The sequence below is a fragment of the Leishmania infantum genome, chromosome 33, assembly GCF_000002875.2.
Source record: "Leishmania infantum JPCM5 genome chromosome 33".
Lineage (NCBI taxonomy): Eukaryota > Euglenozoa > Kinetoplastea > Trypanosomatida > Trypanosomatidae > Leishmania > Leishmania infantum.
The window spans coordinates 802,720-822,713 of record NC_009417.2 but is presented as its reverse complement, the minus strand read 5'-3'; the positions used below and the strand labels follow the sequence as shown (position 1 = coordinate 822,713).

At 59.6% G+C, this 19,994-nt stretch overlaps 5 protein-coding genes across 5 annotated transcripts; all 5 read right to left on the bottom strand.

Annotated features, from left to right (window-relative positions):
- Nucleotides 1–2: 2 nt before the first annotated feature.
- On the bottom strand, nucleotides 3–2,738 carry LINJ_33_2190 (putative protein kinase; the record flags this gene model as incomplete). Its single annotated transcript, XM_001468227.2, has 1 exon — nucleotides 3–2,738. A coding segment is annotated over one exon (2,736 nt), but the record flags the coding sequence as incomplete, so codon positions are not given.
- Nucleotides 2,739–7,145: 4,407 nt separating this feature from the next.
- On the bottom strand, nucleotides 7,146–7,496 carry LINJ_33_2180 (conserved hypothetical protein; the record flags this gene model as incomplete). The annotated part of the gene is made up of 1 exon (XM_001468226.1): nucleotides 7,146–7,496. The coding sequence occupies one exon, from the start codon at nucleotides 7,494–7,496 to the stop codon at nucleotides 7,146–7,148; it is 351 nt and encodes a 116-aa protein (XP_001468263.1).
- A 690-nt stretch (nucleotides 7,497–8,186) lies between these two features.
- LINJ_33_2170 (conserved hypothetical protein) lies at nucleotides 8,187–9,422 on the bottom strand (the record flags this gene model as incomplete). Its single annotated transcript, XM_001468225.1, has 1 exon — nucleotides 8,187–9,422. One exon carries the CDS (start codon nucleotides 9,420–9,422, stop codon nucleotides 8,187–8,189), a length of 1,236 nt encoding a protein of 411 aa, XP_001468262.1.
- A 1,249-nt stretch (nucleotides 9,423–10,671) lies between these two features.
- LINJ_33_2160 (conserved hypothetical protein) lies at nucleotides 10,672–13,035 on the bottom strand (the record flags this gene model as incomplete). Its single annotated transcript, XM_001468224.1, has 1 exon — nucleotides 10,672–13,035. The coding sequence occupies one exon, from the start codon at nucleotides 13,033–13,035 to the stop codon at nucleotides 10,672–10,674; it is 2,364 nt and encodes a 787-aa protein (XP_001468261.1).
- Nucleotides 13,036–15,765: 2,730 nt separating this feature from the next.
- LINJ_33_2150 (conserved hypothetical protein) lies at nucleotides 15,766–18,219 on the bottom strand (the record flags this gene model as incomplete). The annotated part of the gene is made up of 1 exon (XM_001468223.1): nucleotides 15,766–18,219. One exon carries the CDS (start codon nucleotides 18,217–18,219, stop codon nucleotides 15,766–15,768), a length of 2,454 nt encoding a protein of 817 aa, XP_001468260.1.
- Nucleotides 18,220–19,994: the final 1,775 nt, after the last annotated feature.

Below are 19,994 nucleotides of genomic sequence, written 5' to 3'. Positions count from 1 at the left end.
GGGCTGGGCAGATAGGTTGGCGAGGGTGACGCGTGCGAAAGCGTGCGCAGCTGCGCTTGCTCAGGTCGCATGTCATCCGCCTCCTTGAGGGAGTATGGCGAGCTGCCATGCTTCTCCGCTGGCTGGCGAGCGGCCGCCGCCTGCGCCACGTTGCTCGGCGTAGGGCCAATGTAGTAGTCTGTGCCGGCCAAGTAGTCGTACTGGTCATCGGAGCCCGCCTCCACAGCGGCACCGTTGCCAGGTGGGACTGTCGACGCCGGCGGCGCCACTGCCCAGCTGCAGACTTCAGAGTCCGCGCCACACTGCCCATCGTTGCCGCCGCGCGGCTCGCCATTCGCCTCGCTCGGCGATCCAGCAGTGTGGAAGGACTGCTGCTGCGGTAGCATCGCCGCCTCCACACCGCCACCAATGGGGCACTGAGAAATGAAATGATACGGATCGCTGGGCATGGCGGAGGGGGGCACGGACTGCGCACGGCTTAGCATGGCGTGGTAGTTGCTCCCCTCCAAGGGCATGTTGTACGCCGCCAGCAGTCGCGCGACGTCATCGGCGGGCATAGACTCCATTGCCTGCGGCGATCCGCTTTCAGGGATGCATGGCTCCTCGTTCATTGTTACGTCAAGAGCTTTGCCGGCGCGGTAGTTGTCCAGGTTGAACGCGCTCGGCATCATCGACTCCAGCTTGGGATCTTCCTCCTCTTGGGCGGCGCTCGACCGACGCCGCGTAATTCGGTCGCGGAATGTGGCGCTCGGTCCCAGCGGCGGCGTATCTTCCACTACTGGGCCACTCTCCTCGGAGCTATAAGAGTGCGCGAAGCGCTTTTCCGGCTGCGCCTGCGCAGCCGGCGCCGCAGTGGCAGATGCAGCAGCCGCAGGGGGGCCGTCTGGCAGCGAAGCAAGACTATGGCGGAAGGCACTGCCAGGACTATAGTGCGCCATGAAAGCACTGGGGCGCTGCTGCTGAAAAACCGGCAAGCACTCTTCGTCCTCGGTGTCACGTGCCCGCTCGCGGTTGCGCTCAACGTCTCCCTCGTCATCGTCGTCGAGGAAAGAGTTGCAGTAGTCTTTCGAGGTGCTATTGTCAAACGGCTGCAAGGCGTAACCCTGGCGCTGCCGCGCTGGCGGTGGTGCGGCTGGTGCGCCACTCGTACTTGTTGAGTCAAGGGCTGAGAACGGCTCTGCTACGGAGCCCGACTCTTCGTTCTCGTGACTGCCACTGGGCTGCTGAAGGCTGTCGCGCGGCAGCGAGGTCGAGCAGCGGCGGGCGGCAGACACGTAGTCGTTGATGGAGGTTGGCTGTGTCGCGGTAGCTCTCTCGTCGTCGCTCCCGTTATCGCCGCTGCTGGCGCTGCCGCTGCTGCTGTTCAGCGAGCTAGACTCCTCGTCGCTACTCTCCTCGTTCAGTGGCGGCATCGTTTTGCGCAGAGCGCGCTGCACAAGAGCCAAAATGGCTGCCTTGTTCTCCGCGCGGGTGCTGTCAGAAGAGCCGCAGTAGGATGACGTGTACGGCGTTGGCGCGTACTGCTTCACATTGGAGCCGTAGAACACATTGTAGTTGCGGAACAACTGGTGTTGGCAGAGCTGCTGGGCCGTTGGCCGCTGCTCGGGGAAGAAGGCAACGCAGCGAGTGATGAGGTCGATCCACTTCTCCTTTTCGTCATCGCTTGTGTGCAGAATCCAGTTCTGCTCGATCAGCTGTCGAAGCTGCGACGGGCGTGCGGCACTGCGCTGCAAGTACAGCTTTGCGTTTCCGCTAGGCATATAGCGCTCAATATCCTCGGCAGCGGGGGTGCCAATGGTGTTGAGAACTACCTCGAGCTGCAGGCTCGCCTTGGCGCCGTCCCACTCGCCGCGCTCATTCAGCGCCGTCCGCATGGTGAAGAGCGTCTGCCCGGTGCACATTTCGTAAAAGATGCAGCCCAAGGACCAGATGTCGATCCGCGGCGACCCGCCTGACACGCTGGTGATGACCTCTGGTGGCCGGTAATACCGAGTGCAGATGTAGATGGTGTCGCTATGCTGGGCGTCCCGTGCGAGACCCATGTCTGCGATCAGCGCGGTGGACATGTACGGGTTGGTGATGTCGAGGCGCACCAGCACGTTGTCTGGCTTCATGTCGCGGTGGATGATGGAGCACTGGTGCAGGTAGTCGAGGCCAAAGCATATCTGAAAGGCGAACACAACGGCCACCTGAGCTAAGAAGTGATGCGTCACCCCTAGGCGCTGAACACTCGACTGCGACGAGAGCAGTCGGATAAAGTAGAAGAGGTCCCCCTTCATGAGCGGCATGACAATGTGAACGTTGAACTCGTCTGTTTTGGTTAGCTTCGCCACAAACGCCATCAGCTCCTCGTGATGCAGGCGCAGCCGCTCATCCTCGTTCAGGCCTGCGTAATGCTCGCCCAGCACGTTCAATTCAAAGGCTGTGTTCTCTGCCGTCTGTGCAACGCTCATGAGCGGGTCATCGAACGCGTTGGAGTCGTTGTGGTGCGGTATGGCGGTGCCTTTGGTGGCAAAGATGCTGAAGTATCCGATGACATGCGGGTGAGCCTCGTGCAGGAAGCACATAATATCGATCTCTCGCACGAGCCGGCGGCTCTCTTGATTTACGTACCGGCTAGGGATCGTTTTGATGGCGACATTATCCTTTGTGATGGCGTCCGTATACTCCTCCACAGCGCCAAAGCCGCCCTTGCCGATCTGCTTCACCAAAATGTAACGGCCGGCTAACAGATGCATGATGCTCGAGGAAGCGCAGGGAAGCCACACGACAATAAAAAAAAATGATGCAAGAAGGGCTGCCTCACTAAACCTCTTGTCCGAAACGCTGCAGGCGGTGCCACCCGAGTTGTACGTACGCCACCGGGGCACACGCCAGCACGCACGCTTGCAGCGGGGTGGAGAGAAAGAGAAACAGCGCAGGGAAGAGGGCGTTCAAAGGAAGCAAAAACAAGCACCTGTGTCAAGCGTTAAGCAAAGAACAAAATAAGAAGTAACGACAAGAGCAAAGAACTCGAGCGACGGCCACAGGCAGACACCGACAGAGACAGACACACGTGTGTCTTTCAACACCGACAACGAACCGAGCGAAAGACGACAAGAGGCAGAACAAAGAGAGGAAGAGGTCACAGCTCAGCTCAAGAGGGCGAAAGGCATAGACTCAGCGACGCACCACCACACGGTTAGAAGAATCGCCAAAGGAGAGAAAGGCAGCAGATTCCGTGCCGGTACACAGGCAGTTGCAGAGGCGTCGCCAAACCCAGACAAGAGCAGCTCCTGCACCACAGGCCAGGAAAAGGAGGTGATAGCACGACCTGTACACCACAGCAAAGCACACAAGACGAAAAAAGGGCGCGCGGCCTTCACGGCAGTTAGCGCTCGCAGGTTTTCTCGCCAATCTATGTTGGATTTACGGTGTGCGTAAGTGCGTAGGTGTGTGTGTGTGTGTGGGTGTGTGTTTGTTTTTTGCTTGTGGCGGTTGCTCTACTCGCGAGTTTCACAGATGCCAACAGAGAGACGGAGAGTCGGGTGGGGAGTGGACAGGTGGGCCCACGCTGAGAAATGAGGCGCTGAGAAGTTCGCGGGCAGCCGGCTCCGGCACGCAAACAAAAAAAAGCGAAAAGGGCCGCCCGCCACGGACAAGGTGCGACAGAGAGCAACGAGATGATTCAAGAGACAAGAAAGAAGAGAAAGCGAAAAGGTGCGAAGGGGAGCGAAACGTCGAAGGAGGTGTCCGACAATGAGCACACGCGCACGAACGCAGGGCAGAAACACGCAGGGCACAGCTGGAATCAGGACGCGTAGATACATAGAGTCGCGTAGAGAAACGACAAAATCGGAAAGGAGAAAGGTCGAAAAAAAAAAAAACTGGAAAAAGCAAATGGATGGTGACACAGAAAGAGTAAGGCCGGGCTGTGTCACAGAACTCACAATACGGGAGTGACAACAAACATACAAAGAGCAACGCACGTGCGCGCGCGATCAGCCTTCTTCTTTTCGATTCGTCGTTGCTGCCTCACTCCCATGAACAGCCCTGTTTCTGCACTTCGCGTTGCTGATCAGCTTCCTTTCGCCTCCGCGCTTCAAAACAACTACACAGGAAGGCAATAGTGAAAAACGCCGTAAAATGAAGGAGTGTCGAGATTGAAAAGAAGAGAAGGCTTCCCGGCACCGACCAAGCCAATGCACGCGAAGCAGCCAACGGCACACCACGACAGCCACGAAACAATCGCCACGGTGGGGGAAGGAAAATAGAACGAAGGGAGAAGAAAAACAAGATGATGATGAGGATGCCCCACACTCGAGGGACAAGCGCGCACACGCGCACGGAAGCACTCGGGGCACACACACACACACGAGGAGAAAGACGGCGAGAGAGCCGCGCGCAGACAGGCAAGCACGTTCACGTGCGTGTAAGCGGGCACACTCACTCTCAGCAATCCGAGCACAAAAAAAAAAAACAAGGAAGCCTTTCCTCGTTTCAGTTATTGCCGGTCCTTTTCTGCGGTCAAGAGAGGAGGCGCTCAATAGGAAGTGCGAGGAGAAATGAGAGGCACAACAAGATGTGAGAAGTGTATGGAGACGGGCAGCTATGTTGGTATGTATGTGTGCTTGTCTGTGCAGAGGCAAGCTCAGTACGACGAAGGATGCAACCGAGGACAGAGACCTGGCGCTTTCACACCGATTAGCGCGTGTTCGTTGGGTGTGAAAGAGAGCGTGCGTGTGCGCAGCGTGCCTGTCCACCGCGACGTGTATCTGTCAACGAGTCCCTTCCCCTCCTCTCCGCTTCTCTGCGTCACTTGACGAGGGCGCGTTTGTCGTAGAATGCGTGCCGAGGTACAGAGGAATGCGCGGCGCTGTTGCTGTTCTTTGTGCAGCTTGCCTAACGCTCTCTCAGACACACGCAAGCGCAAGCCTACACAGAAAATGCACCGAGGCAACGACAGATATAGAAAATGGGGAGGGGGTCGACACTGAAAAGAAAGAGCAGCAGCCACCGGAGGACTGCCTGCAGCAAGCGATAAGCAATCCAATATGAAAGAAAGCGAAAGAACAAGGCGGCGCAGCGGAAAACGACGCGTCAACGACTCAGCACGCCCAAGCACATCCAAGCATACTCACAGACGTGTGATGCGATAAAGTAGTGATGGCAAGCAAACGAATAGAAGAGGGAACGAAAAGAAAAAGGTGAAAGGCACCCGAGCCAAGCGACTGCGGAGAGACCGTGTGAGAGGGCGTGAGAGGAGGTTGCGCCGCGGCTTGAATCGCTGAAGCACCAAGACGGAAAAGGTAAGACAAGATGAGAGCAGCCGAAAGGAAATCAAAACGGCGCAAAATATGAGCCACTTGTAGTACTCTTAATGACTAAAGCGCTGCTGTGTGCGCGTGTGTGTGTGTGTGTGTGCGGGGTGAGTTCATAAAAGGAAAAGGGTCGACAGCGCACATCCCATCAGCGGGGGTCACCCGCAGTGGCAACGAGATGGCGAGAACGAAGAGAGAGGGAGCGAAGAGAGCGTGAGGGAGACCAGAGAAGAGCGAATAGAGAGCATCGGGGAATGGAGAAAACTCATGTGGAGGAAGCGCACGCTGAGTGTGCGTATGCGCTGCCGACACGATACGGGCACATCCTTGCATAGGTATGTGTACGCGCTGCACACATGTCATAGAATCAGCTGCAGCTTCACAAGCTTCGCACAAGGGAGAAGAGAAAAAAGAGAAGAGAGGCGCCGTCAAGTGCATTCCCAAGAGGAAAACTCACGAGTAAAACGCACATCAACAGCCACCGCCGCCGCTGTCGCTGCTGCGTCTCTCCACGCCTCTCTCCCCCTCTCGCTCTGGTCGGCAGTGGGGTGCATGGCTCCAAAACCGCAACCGAAGCCCTCATGCATCCACAGATATTGTGCACCCCTCCCCCGCGGCCGCCGTTATGCACGAAATCATCCGCGCATCAGCACCACGACAGATCCATGTGAGGCGACTCTTCGGTTCAACGTGAAATCTTTTTTGGAAGGTTTGAGCTATGTGTTCCTTCTTTGTCTTCTCGCTCATTCCTTTCTCATGATGGAGGCCAAACAACAACAACTCAACGGAAATAACATACCGAGGGATACAAGCATGCAGCACTCGCTGACCCAAACCCAATGCAAGAGACGAAAGAAAGGGAGGATAGGTGGGGAAGGAGGGGGGCCTTGACGTTCCCCGTCGGGGCAACGATTGTCTGCAAACAGCCGCGCACGCACCTAAAGGCATGTGTGTGGCAGTGCGGCTGTGCGGGGGGGGGGGGGGGGCAGACTCCAACAACGACACCGCGGCCTCATCACTACGAGAAACAACTACATAAAACAAAGAGGGAAAGAAGACAAGAACACAACAGCACAAAAGAAAACAAAAGAGGGAGGGGTGTGGCGCGACAAGGCGGACCGACGAAATAAAGCGCACCCCACACCACCACACAACAAAGGAAAACATCGCCTGTGAGCATTTTTCGTCTTGTTTTCGTTTCGGCTTTCGGGCTTCATCTTTCCTTTAGTGTGTGTGTGTGTATTGTTCTTCTCCCTCCACCCTATCGAATTCTCCTCTGTTTTTTTTTTCTGTTCGACCTCCCCCACACCCGAATCACTACAGGTTACCTACTAATGGAGAGTGAGAAAGAGAGAGGAGGCACGTGGGGGCAGAGCCTTCGTGAAGAAGGTGCACATGGAGGGATGTGTGGAGGAAAGCGGCCGCGACGGCAAGGACTGCGCTGAAAGACATCGCTATTACAATTACACGCACGCCGGCACACTTTCAGCCCACGCACCACCACGCCCGCTGGATTCCGTTTTTTCGTCGCTGTCGCCGTTGCCCTTTGATATTCTGTAATAAGGGCGCAGCGGGGTGCCGTGTCCCTGCAACCAACCGAAAGGGGAAGACCCACATGCGCATGGGCAACCCGCATTCGCCTTATCGTACGACCGCCTCCCTGACACACACACGCACAACGACGCACGCGGACACCGAGGGCGAGGGAAAGAAAGAAACGGTGTGAAAGCGGGAAAAGGGGAAGGTGCGCGCGAAGGAAGTGACCACTGACGGAGCCGACGGACGCTTTCTAGCTCCGTCTGACCCATCGATCTCACGTTCACAGAGAGCAACGTCCTTGTGCGATTAAGCCTGAGCGTCCAGCTTGTCCTTGATTTCGTTCATGAACGGCATGATGCGCTCGTGTTGGATGCGGAGGTTGGCCACGGCCTCCTCGCCCTCCATCTCAGTGCCGTCGTTCTCCCACAGATCTGTGGAGTCCTCGACGAACTGTTTCTTGGTCGTCAGGCGCTGGAACACGAAGTAGCGAATAGCACAGACCTGGACGACGCAGCAGACCAAGGTGAGCTTAAGCAGCACCTGCATCGTCGCACCGCTGATGCCAGTCTCACCGCAGTTCGCATAGAAGTACGTGCGAGCACCCGAGCACACGGCACGGCGGCCGGCGACACCCCGCAGAGCAAGACGGCGGAACATGACGGGTGCACGAGCGAGAGCAAAAGTGTAGACCGACTTGGACGGCGGTGTGCAACGAAAAATTAGCAAAATGAAAAAAAAATAGAACGCAAATGAGAAGGAGCCGGGGAGCACACACGTGAAACGCTAAAGTCGAGGGGATGCAAACAGGCTGCATGTGTTTGGGGAGTCCAGAGCGGGGGAGGGAGGGGGCGAGGGTGTGTGTGATGGTGAGGACGGAGAAAGAGACACATGCCGAGAGCACCGTCGTAGTAAGCCGTTAGGGGTAGGAGGAAGATGGAGGATGTGATGAAAGCTCTTTTTCATGTTCTCCTCTCTTTTTCTTGCTCATAAACGCAAGACACGTATCTAAGTTGATTGCGCATGTGCGTGTTTTGCGATGCCTGCTGTGAGGAGTTGGCGCGGGATTGATGGGGTGGCTCGCGACGCAGCAGCACCATCAGCAACGACTTCTTTTAGACGCGAACGCGGCTGAGTCAACTGTTGCGTTGTGTGTTTGAATAGGTTTGTTACCGTTGCCCTACTGCTGCGCATGGGCGACATCATCCTTTCTCTCCTTTTCAGTGTTATCTGCAGCGTTAGCGTCCACCTTGCTTAAACGTAATCGAGCCAAAAAACCACCGGATCGCCCACCAGCGCGCACCCCGCTCCTCCCGTGAACGAGGATACGACTAGCACACGGCCGTCAGCTCAATCGAGTTCGTCGCTTCCAGGGGCAATGTAGGCGTCCACGATGTCTTCCAGGTAGGGCAACACGCTCTGCTGGAGGAACTCGATGACGCTGGGGGCTAGCGTGACCGTCGCCGTCGCGGCGACCGGTACGCCGTCATCCTCAGCCATCTCGACGCAGCTGGCTGCTGTGGCCGCCGCCTTCGCGGCGTGCGCGGCCTGGGAAGCACCGAGTGCCTCCGAGAGCACCCTCTTCGCGTTCACGCTCTCCAGCCGCGCCATGCCATCCTCGGACTCGAGCATGCTGGCAATGAACTCTGCTAGGCTCCTCTGAATATCCTCGATCGGCTCCTTGCAATTAAGCCGGTCCACCGCCGTCACAAGCGCGTCACTCTTCAGTATTAAGCCGTAGAGCGGCTTGGGAGAGCAACCGCAGTTGCGGTAGCACTGTGCAGCGAGAGAGCGATGGCGCGGGTTCGGCGACGAAAGCGAGCTGCTTAAGGTCCCGCGCCAGTCTTCGTCCTCGAGCAGCAGCTCCTGGCCGTCGAGCGTGCGGGTGAGGTTCAGGAGGATGTGGAGGATCCACCGACTCAAGTCGCGGTGCGACGAGGCTAGCGACGAGGCCGGCTTTGGCTTCGCCGAGTTATCACCGGCTTGCGCCGCCGCCTCCTCGTCCTCCGCCTTCTTCGCTGCCTCCGCCTCCATGGCGCTGAGAAAGCGCTCGTAGTACACCTGCAGCTTTCCGAGGTAGAAGCCGCGCATGTCCTCGTCGTCCCTTTGCAAAAAGTCGTCGATGGCGGTCACGTGGCTGGACGTGAGGTTGTTCAGCAGCATCAGCGTCAGCTCCTGCACGCTGCGCACGTACGGCTCCGGCTGATCGCTCCGCTCCATCCCATCCAGCAGCCGCATTGCCTTGCGCACCACCTTGCGCTGCACCAGCATCTCGGCGCAGCTGCCATCGGCTGAGCAGTTGACAAGGATTGTCAGGATGTCGCCCAGCACGGGCTTGCCGCCTGCGTGCAGGTACTGGAGGAGGGAGTCAATGCAGCTTCGGCCGTACTGCGGGGATGCTAGAAAGAGCCAGAGATCGCGGTTCTCCTTGCTGTGCGCGGCGATGCCGCGAATCGCCATCTTGCGAACGTCTTCGCGTTCGTGACGCACAAAAGAGAAAGCCTCCTGGAGCTGCTGAATGGTGTCGGCCGAGGGCATGGCCTGCTGCTCTGCCACAGCAGTGGCAGAGGACGACACAGAGGTCATGAGGGACGTCGCAAAAAGGGTACGGGAGCGAGGTGCGATGGAGAGCAAGGGGCTGGAGAAAGAACAGCACGCCACGCAAAAAAAAGTGCGTCAGTGCGTGGTTGATGGTGCGCTTCTGTTTGTTTTGCTTTTTCTTGAGGAGAGATGTCAACAAGAAACGGAGCCGGTACAAGAAGAATCGCGGTCCACAGTCGGGTGCTCGGCAGAGGCCGCGAAGGCACAAAAAAATGGCGAGGAGGTTGCGGAAGGCGCCATTGAGGTCAAACGACAGCAAAGGTGGCAACGTCAAAGAAAAAAAAGGTGCAGGGCAAGGCTGGGTGAGCGAGTGGAGGGCGGCATCGCTAGCGCGGGATAAACACCTCAGGCGGAAATAGAGCGCGCACGCACCTCAACACACGCGTGGCCGCTGCCCGTCAAGACCGCCTTGGCGTAGCCTGCCCAGCTTCGTCCACCTCGAGCACGCAGCACCCGTGCGCACGTGTGCCTAGTTCGTGGAGCAGAGGTGGAGGGCGGGGTGGTCAGACGGCTTCTCCATTCGTCGGTTCTCCGTACTCCCTCCTCCACCGGCGGGGGCCGGTGCTGCCACCGTGTGTTGCTGCATGTGGCATCCACTGCGGTTCACTTCGTTTTGAGGGTCTTTCGCAGCGCTCCACACCATTGGGTTTCTGTTTTGTTGGAAATTAGTTCTATAGGACCCTTTTCTCCGCCCCATCCCCATCCCCCTCCCCCTCCCCTCCCCCTCTCTTTTTGTTTTGGAGGGGACGGAGGGGAGGGTGTGTTTGTGTGTGTGTGTATATATACGTGTTATATCAGCCACAGCACCGAAGGCAAAACATGAAAAAGACGCGCCAAGCACGGCCTTCAAGGCAGACCACAGGAAGGGACGAGAGATGAGGGACCATCACGCAGTGACGTGTGAGTGTCTGTGTCTGTGTGTCTGTGTGTGTGTGTGTGTGTGTGTCGAGCGAAAGAGGGGGGAGGCATGTCAGGCAAAGCCTGTCGCGCCTTTACTCGCTGTGCGCATCCTAGCCTTCTTAGGCCCCTCACTCCCGCCCTTCCGCCCACCTCTCCAGCCCTCTTTTGGCTGCTGGCCGCCGTCCATCGCCCCTCCCCACTTCCACGGCGCAGCTGAAGCGGAGGAAGAGGGGAGGGGGGCTGCGATGCGTGCGCGGCAGACGAAAGGGAGCATTTGCCCACGAGTCCGCGCGGTGTCCTGTCTGAAGAGTCCGAGAGCCTTTCGCTACAGAAATCATTTACCGTCGACGGCGACGAAGGCACCAACGCGGCCGACCTCTGCTGCGGCCCTGCCAGCCCGCTGGCGCAGTGCAGTCACAACTTGTCGCCTGTGCACGCGCTGCCCATACGACACGCGCATGGCGCGTATCTGTGCGTAGAGGGCACTGGCGCTCTGCTGGGAGAGCAGTGCCGGGTGCAGGTAGCCGGCGCTGTGAAGCTCCTCCATTAGTCCGTACACTTGCTGCATGCGGGAGAGCTCATCACACGAGGCAGGGCTCTCCTCCTCGACGTCGCTCTCATCCACACCAGACAGCATCGAGAGAGTCACCGCCTCCGTCAGCTGCTGCACCAAATTTATGATGGCCGTCAGGCACTGGCGGTCGCGGTACACGACAGCGCCACCGTGCCGGACAGCGCGCTGGGTGTGCTCCACCAGCTTACACAGCAACGCCGCCTCATCCTGAGTGAGCTGGTAGATGAGTGTGCGGTTGGACGCCGCTGCAGCCCCGGCAAAGGCGGCCGTGTGCTTGGCGGCGTTTAGTTGCGCAGTTATCGTAGCGTGCTCCGTTGCAATACCACGTGCCTCGCTCAGCAGATACCAGAAGGTTGCTTCGCTGCGCTCGTGCTCTGTCACAGGGCTGACAGACTGTGACGGAGTGGACGGCGACGTCGCTCCCCCAGTGAGTTCGCCGGCCCGCCCGCCCTCGTGTGTCTCGCACCGCCTCTGAATCTCCACCAAGACACGGCGCGTCAGGATGCTGCTCACATCCGCAATCGCCTCCACCTCGGGCTCGGGCTCCGTGAGCCAGAAGCTGCAGCACGCCGACAGACAGCGATGGAGCACCGCGAGGTAGTCGGACAGAGAGTCCGCGTGCATGGCCTCCCACATGAGCTTCTCGGCGAGTTTGTTGTGCGTAAGCAGCTCTGTCGGCGCGACCTGCTGGTAGAGGAGCTGCTGCACCTCCGCATGCACATTTGCGTCACTGTCCGCGGTCACAAACTGACGCACCAGGCGGGCTTCCTGCTCCTCGAGTTCGCTACGGGAGAGGTTCTGCCGCTGCAGCTCGTACTCGCGCGCGGCCATGATGAAAGCGGCGTAGACGCGGGCGCGGTGCCGCGGGTCCCGGAGCCGCAGCGTCATGGCCGTGACAGCGCGCAGCCCCTCGTCAAACGGGTAGCGAGGCAGCAGCGCTAAGAAAACCGCGTAGCGCGCTAGCGACGTCGCCAACGTTGCGCCGGCGCGCACCTGAACAGCGTGCGGGCTCAGCGTTTCCCCGTAGGCGACGTCCTGCGCGAGCACTACGTGCGTGATCAGCCGCGCGGCGTCGCTGTCCCCCTCCTCCGGGACGATGTCGAACCACTCGGCCGCACCCGGTAAGGTCGTCGACGCCGGCGCCGCGGATGGTGCTGTAGACAGCAGAGAGCGCTTTCCGTCAGTGCACGTGAGTGTTTGCAAGATGAAGCGCATCTGAAGCTGCTCTTCCAGCGGCGCACGCGGCAGAAAACCAGACTGCAGGCGCGCAGCAAGGCCCTGTACCAGCTTCTGCGAGAAGCTCGCCGCCCAGTTATCACCGCTACCCGTCATCTCTTCGATGAAGACCGCGTAGCTGCGATCGACAACGCCTGCTGCCGGGCGACCAGACTCCTCGCCACCGGCGCCGGTGGCGACTATCAGCTGCTTCGTGAAAGCGACCACCAGCGCGCACCGCAGGTAGCACCACGCCATGTCCTTCCAATTCCCGTTCACCTTGAAGGCGTTCTCCAACACGGTAAGGTTTCCGCACAGCGCCGCACCAATTACGGCATCGAAGTCGCTCACGGCGCTCGGCGTTGACGGCGCCGCGCTTCCCTCTACGCCAACGGCGGCGGCGGCGCTGCGGTACTTTAGGGACTCCTCGTACAGCTGCGAGAGGTTGTCGAGGCGGTATTCGTTGCCGCACCATGCCTGATTCAGTTCGCCGTGCGCGTACTCGCCAAAGAGAGGCACCAAAGCAGTCTGGCTGAACCACGGCTCCTGCACCGTCTGCAGCTGGGCAGCGCTGAGGATGCAGCTGTGCACGCAGCTCTCGTAGGTGACGGCGGCGCTAATGGCGCGATTCAGTTCTCCGCCGCGCAGGTACGTCAGGATGAGCTGGCGAAGCACCACCTCTTCCTCTCCACGCAGACGCGGCTCGTGTCGCGAGTTGTCGCGGTACGTGCTCTCCAGCCAGCGGCAGATGATGTTCGCCCGGCGCAGTACCGGCTGGCGTTGCAGGAAGGCTTGTAGATGAGCGTAGTGCGAGACAAACCAGCGACGATGCGGCTGGACCGATTCGATTCCGATGGCATCCGGGTGGTATTGATCAGACTGCTCAGCATCCGTGTAGACATCTTGCATGAGAGCCCACAGGTACTCTTCCTGCTTGCGCCCAGCAGCGCGGCTCGCTTGCTTGAAGTGCTCCACAGTTGGCACTGCCCGAACCGCAGCGGTGGCCGCGTTCGACACGGATCCAGAAGAGGGGAAGGCGTTAGAGTCACTCGCGGATGGGAGGTACCACTCCGCGTAGGTGCGCAAGGATGAAGTGCTGCACGCCGCGGTGACAGCGCCGCATTGGCTGCCAGGCGCCTTGAATGGAGCCGCAACCACGTCCGCGTTGTCTGCTGTTGAGCCCGCGGGAGCAGGGCGACCGTGCCCATCACGAACATAGGCGCGAGATCGGGGGAGCGGGATGTCCGCCATGCCGTACAGTTGCTCGTACTCCGTCACTGTACACACGCGTCAGGGGCTGTGCAGCTTAAGAGAACGCAGGGGGGACGCCGCCTATGCGAGACCTGAAGAAAGAGATAAGGAGAGAGAGTAGGGCAGGGGAGGTGGAGAAAACGAGTGGCGGCTTCCGGGTTGGCGTCACCACCGGAGGGGCGTGTGCGCCCAGCTTGCAGCACAGGGCACCAGCAAGGCAAGCAGCGGAGAGAGGGGGGGCACACAAAAGCGGACGTGGAGTCGAGTCAGCGGGCCACCGAAGCGAGTGAGGAGGAGCGAGAGAGACTTTGTGAACGGCACGGCAACGTCGGACGCGACCGCGAAGATGTTGCGTGCAAAAGGGGCGCGCACGCACAGGCACAGACACATGTTCGTGTGCACGTACGTGAGGAAGCGCTCCGCCAAGACAAGACAAGAGAGAGTCCATTTTTGAGGTAGAGAAGCATGAGTCCACTCTTAAGCCGCGCTTGGCTAGGGTGCGCATACGGGGCCATGGCGGTGAAGCGGCACCCAACACTCTTTCCTTTTGATCGAAAGAGTGTACGGAGGCGCTCAAGGGTGTGCCGCGTGGGCACATGACTGCAGGCGCCTCGCCACCGCAAGCCAGCGTGCCGCACACATCTGCCACACTTTATGCAACCAACGCAACGACGACAACAGTACGTCGAGAAGACACACGAAAAAAGGAAAGGAAACAGGCGACCGCCACTTGAGCACTGTACCCTGCGCAACGACTAGGATAGGGCCTCTACTGCTCAGGCATCTCGTGGTGGACGATCCAGCAAGATGCGCTCATAATCCGAGGCAGGAGGCACCTTCATGGTCAGCGGTGGCCCGTTCCACATGTCCTCCGCGCTCGTGATGTGCTCCCAGCTGTGCACCGGTCGCGCACGATCCGCCGTCAGTGTCACGGCGTCCTGATCTGCATCCTCATCCACCGCGGGTGCACCACCCGCGATGCGGCTGGCGAGAGGCGAGGAGGACGACGCGGCGCCATGATCAGCGTAGGTGCGAACAAGATACGAGAAGGGAGGAAAAAAGCTCGCGTGCGTTGGGTTACGCATCGCGGAGTCAAGCGTCGGTGAGGTATCGAACGCTTGGCGGAGATACACCGGATCGTAGCAGCCGAACCGGGGCACCTCGCCTCTTCTGTAGTGCTCCTTGAAGGCTTCAGTGCAGCAGGCCGGGAGCGTTCCCACACCACTAGGTGCTGGAAGTGAGGAAGATGGCGAAGAAGACGACAACGAAGACGACATCGGTGTCGACTCTGCGGCGGCGGCGACTTCCGATGGACCATGGGCGCTCATTTCGAATCCGCCGCCCCTCTTTCTTTTGGGTGCGCTGGTTCTCTGACAGCTGTGCTCCTCAGTTGGTCTACTCACGTCTGCAGTCACAGCTGCGCCGCACAGGTTTTGTGTGGTGCCTCGGTATCGAGGTGAAATATACAAAAAGGGGGGAGACGAGTTTGTCAAGAGAAGCCGGCGAGCGAAGGAGAGCGCAAGACGACAACGGCAAAAACACCTCAATATGCAGGTCACCACGATGGGCATGCCCTCACCCTCGGCAAAAAGTAAGGAGGCATGCAGAGAGAGAGGGATGGGAAAGGGGCGAAGATGAAGTGTGTGCCGCGTGCCACTCTTTGACCTCAGCGCATGCAGGCGTATGCTGTGACTCTCTCTCTCGTTACCTGAGACCCAAGATACCCGAGATGCGAGGCGAAACCCCTCATGGTGAAGCGCTGCCACCGGCATTGCCATAGTCGCGCACGCGGGGGGCTTGTGTTGGCTCGGTGTATCACAGCTTGCGTGTATCTCAGGTACTGCACGCGTCCGCCCGTTGGGGCTTAATGCATCGGTCTCGCCCTTTTTCCGGAGTGGTGGAAAGAAGAGAAAGTCCTTGCTGGCATTGGCGTTGTCTTTCTTTTCCTTCTTTCTCGTCCATCAACCGAAATCCGTGTCGCCGCACCGGCCGAGCACGCGCGCGTGCTCGCACGTGCATCCGTACGCGCTACCACGGCGCGAACTCCCCTCTCCCCCCTCCATTCGAGGGAGCGATGGTTGGAACGAGGCAAACACTAGCTTGGCGCACACATGCAATCAACACGTAACAACAGCATCGTCGGCTATGTACATGACGGAGCGAAGCAGCCCCTGCAAAAGAAAGAGGGAGAAGGGTGAATCAAAATGGCCACCACAGCAAATACAGGATGGCCCGCACGAGCACACGTGTGGAGTGGCCCCTAACCACCACTACACGCAATCCTCGTATGCAGCGCCGCACGCACATCACCTTGAAGCACAACAGTTGCCAGGCTGCGGCACAGCGCGGTAGCCTGCTGCGGGCCTTTGTTATCCCTGCCGACATTTTCTATATGGCGGATGCTTTAAGCACACCATGCACGTTGAGGAGCAGTTTCTCCACAATATCCGAGATCTGTGCGACGTGGCTGCTCGCCTCGGACGCGAGTTCCTTCACATCCCCGCCGCGCCGCTGCTGCTGCAGCTCCTGCTGCTCCTGACGCAGTCGCGCCTCCTCGAGAGCCGTCACTGCCTCGACTCTGTCCTGGTCGGTGTATCGCGACGTGTATGAGAGCATGGTTTGCAGCAGCTCTGGATCCTGCACGATGCGGCACGGCGAGGCTGCCGTCAGGTTGAGCAGCACTCCACAGCAGTTGTACACGATACGCAAATCTTCATGTCCGAGGAAGAGCACTGTCACCTCGTCGCAGTGGTTTGCCTCCATCCAGTCGCGCCCGGCGTTCGTGTAGCTGATGTTACCGAGGATGCGAGTAGCCTCCACAGTGGCCTCAGCGTTGTCCTCAAAGAGGTAATGTGCCAGCAGCAACCCGAGGGAGCTGTAAAGGGAGGGAAGCCAGTCGGATGCATACCCGCCGTCGTTCTCACTGCGGGCCGGCTCTAAAGACTCAAAGGCGCCGAAGAAGTACGACAGATTGCTGAGACACATGAGCACGTACACGGCCGTCAACTGCATATTCGGCGTTTTCCTCAGCACCGCCAAGAGGCGCACCAGCGGCGGCGTCACTGACCGCACGAGCTGCAAGGGGCACTGGGGTGACATGGATGCAATACCAAGCACCCAGACCACAGCCTGTAGCACTGGCGATGGCGGCAGCGGCAACGAATCACTGAAATGCTCTAGCTCGAGGTCTGCAGGGCCGGAAACGGTAACGTAACGCGTTGTTAGCGCCTCCAAGAGGTGCACCATCGAAGTAGACACAAGGTACTCCTGCTGCTCCGTGCTGTCCTCTGCGACGCGGGCCATCACGCCGCACAGACGGGAAACTAGGAGCTCTATCGACGACTCTTGCGGTGTGTCTGCGTGCGTGCGGAACAGCTGTGAGCGCAGCGCGTGCGCGGCGGCTGCAATCACGGCCGTTCCTGCCTGCATCTCCGCCAAGCACTCATCGACGAAGGTGAGTTTCACCAGGGTGCGCGCGGCCGCCTCAACCGTTGCCGCGTCCGTCGCGCACATGTTTAGCATGCTCGTGAGGGTGCCCAAGACACCGAGCCCACGCAACTCCTCCGGGTAGCTCTGAGCAAAGCATCGATAAAGGGTACCAATGATAGGCAGCAGCGATGCAAGGGCATTCGCTGTCGAAGAGCCTGCCCGATCTCCGTTCGAGGGGGCACACTGCGCTAGCGCGTGATCGCTGATCCGCTGTAGGGTAGGCAGAAAGCCGAGACAAACAAGGTGGTCACAAAGGTTCACGTGTTCCTCTGGTGCAGTGCGGGGCGGAAAGAGCGCGAATGCCGCGGCGGCGGCCCCGCCGCCCCCACTCTGGATAAAGCTCAGAGGTGACCCCGAAGAGATGGAGTCAGCGAAGGGCGCGTTGTTGACAGGATGCGGATGGAGGTGACGGGAAGAGGACTTCACATGGCATGACTGCTTCCGGCGCAGCTGGTTCGGAGCTTCGCCGTCTACAAGCCCGCTGCCGCGAATCACGTCTGTCTCCCCGCAGCCTGAAAGAGGACGACTCGTGGGTGACGAAAAGCCACTGCTGTTCAGTCGCTGCCGAAGTCGAAGCATGCTCAGATCGCCAGCTCCCAGAGGAGCACCATGAGACGCGGAGGTGGCAGCGGTGTCGGCGGCATCTTCCAAACAAAGGGCGACGGTCTCCAAGACCCACTCAACCCACTGCACCGCCTGCGGCTGGGCACTGAGCTCAGGCCCCGCCAGCAGCCGCAGAGCTTCTACCAGTGCCCCGAGAGCATCCGTCTCACGCGCTACCCACTCGGCGAGACCCGCCTCCGCAATAATGTGCAGTGTGCGTACCATTTTCTCAAACGAAACGGGCTCCGCCACGAGCGCTGTGACCGGGAAGCTCTGCAGCATGATGGTCGCAGCAAGCAAAGACCTTTGCGCGTATAGGAGTGGTACCAGGGTGGTGTTTGCCGAAGCTGCTGCACGAGAGCCCTCGGCACTGTCAAATTCTTCTATGTCAGAGTTCCTGGAAAAGCAGTAATCCACGGCCTGTCGCAGCGTGGCGCCAGTGGGCCAATACCTGCAGAAGTGCAGCAGTGTCGTCTGAAGGCACGCCACGGCCTCCCCGTCAAGTGCGGGCGTCTTTCCAGTCGAGTGCAGTGATGTCACCAGCCACTGCTTCAGCTGAAGAAGAAGATCGACTGCCTGTTCAATTCTGGAATCGCCTGCTTGCTGGGCCACATGGTAAAGTTGGCTGAACTCCTGGGCATCAATTCCGTGACTGCCAGACGCTGCCGGCGACTGTCCCGCCTGCTCGTTGTTTGCATCCTTATCAGCGGTGAGGCGGCCAGGGGGCTCGAGCATCCCTGCAGAGGGCATCGGAGATGTGTGAGACACGGATACGGGGGGATCGGCGCTGCTAGGCATGGCGTCTCTGGCGTCGGGTGCAGTCAAAGACGCAGCCGCGTTTCCCCCAGCTATCTGGAGAGCCGCACCAGAGAAGGGCGACGCCGACGCTGAGGAAGGCGGTGCCATGGGGGCTAGACGCCATCCGGCAGGCAGGCGGCGCTGCGAACGGCTCTCCAGTCGAACAGGGCGGCGAGCGTGAAAAGAGGCGGCTGTGCGACTCAGTCTGTGGTTATCCGCTGACGCGCCTGTCGAAAGAGAAGGCGGTGCTGCGAAGACCTCTAATGGTGTCTCGGGTCGGATCGGGTCTTGCACCGCCGCACGGGCGTCGCGCAGAAGACGGATCACACGACTTCCGGCGCCAGAGGCAACGATGGGAGGTGCGGTGGTTGTTGGCGTAGCAGTAAGACCAGCACCGTTCGCCGGCGGGATCTGCGGCCGGGGAGGCGGGAGCGGGACGCGGCTGCCGTTCGCGTTCGCTGTGACGGCCCCAGACGGTGCGACGGCCATGGAAGAAGAAAACCCTTTGGATGAAGTACAGGGTGCCGCGTGGTAGTGCTCGGGGAGAGGCTCGTACTCGGCCGGTGTGCGATCGGTCCATTTGCAGGCCGCCGTCGAGGATGGTGACTGGCGATGCTGCGAGAAACCCCGGGAATGCCCAGCTTGGCGCGCTCCAACAGCGTGAGAGGACCCTGTCCGCTTGTTCGTCGATGTCGATCGTTTCGCCGGAGTGGCGGAGATGGGACTGCTGAATAGCAGCAGCTCCTGTGTGTGAAGGGGCGTGCGGGTAGATGATGTCAGCGACGACGACCCCACCGGCCCCAGTGAACGCCCAGAGGGCCGCTTGGGAGGCATCTCTCGGTAGGTGCGTGTGTAGTCGCGTGACAGCGAGAGCGAAGCGCAAGGGGTCAGCGTGCTTGCGCGTGTGCCCGGATAATTTCTACTTTGTGCGTGTCTGTTTGTCCTTCCTGCTCATGCGCGGCCCTGGCTGCGGTGCCCCTTCCAGCATCCGACAAGAAATCGAGAAAGATGCACAGACGGAAGCCAAAGCGCCTCGAGAGCGAAACCTCTGGCCCCACTCCACTTTCTACTGACTGGGCCGCTTCCGTCTGCCTCTCGCTGTCGACAGCGCCGACAAGCACCGGTGCAGATTGCAGAAGAGGGTGGCGGACGGGCAGCGGTGCACGTGTGTGCGTATGAGCGTGCGGAGGGGGGGGGGGGCGACGGTGACGGCAGCAGCGGCGGCGGCCTGTACTGGAGTGAGTAATACCGCATGATACCACAATCAGAGAGAAATGAGAAGAGCAGAGATACACAGCGGTTTGTCGAGATGGGCAGCGAGTCAGCAATGCTACTTGCCACGTCGCTGAGCTGAGCAGCCATGCCGCATCAGAAGCAGAAGATGGCAGCTTCTAGACGGGTGGCACCACACAGTAACAGACCACGACGCCCAAAATCCATCACCTATGCGCTCACGAAGTGCCGCCACACAGGAAGCGGCAAGGGGTGGGACAAGAGACGGAAAAAATGACTGCGAGACAGGAGGGGCACGAAAAAGAGCATCGCACACACACACGCTGACCTGAGCGAAAAAGGGCGCACACATACAGACAGAGAGATCTAGCAAACATTCAAGCAGATGCTCGTGCGCTCCTCCTTTTTTCCCTTCTCGCTTCCTTGTATGTGAGCCTCCTTCCTTAGGAAACCCCGCTACACCGCCCCTGGCCTCATCACCTCCGAACCATACA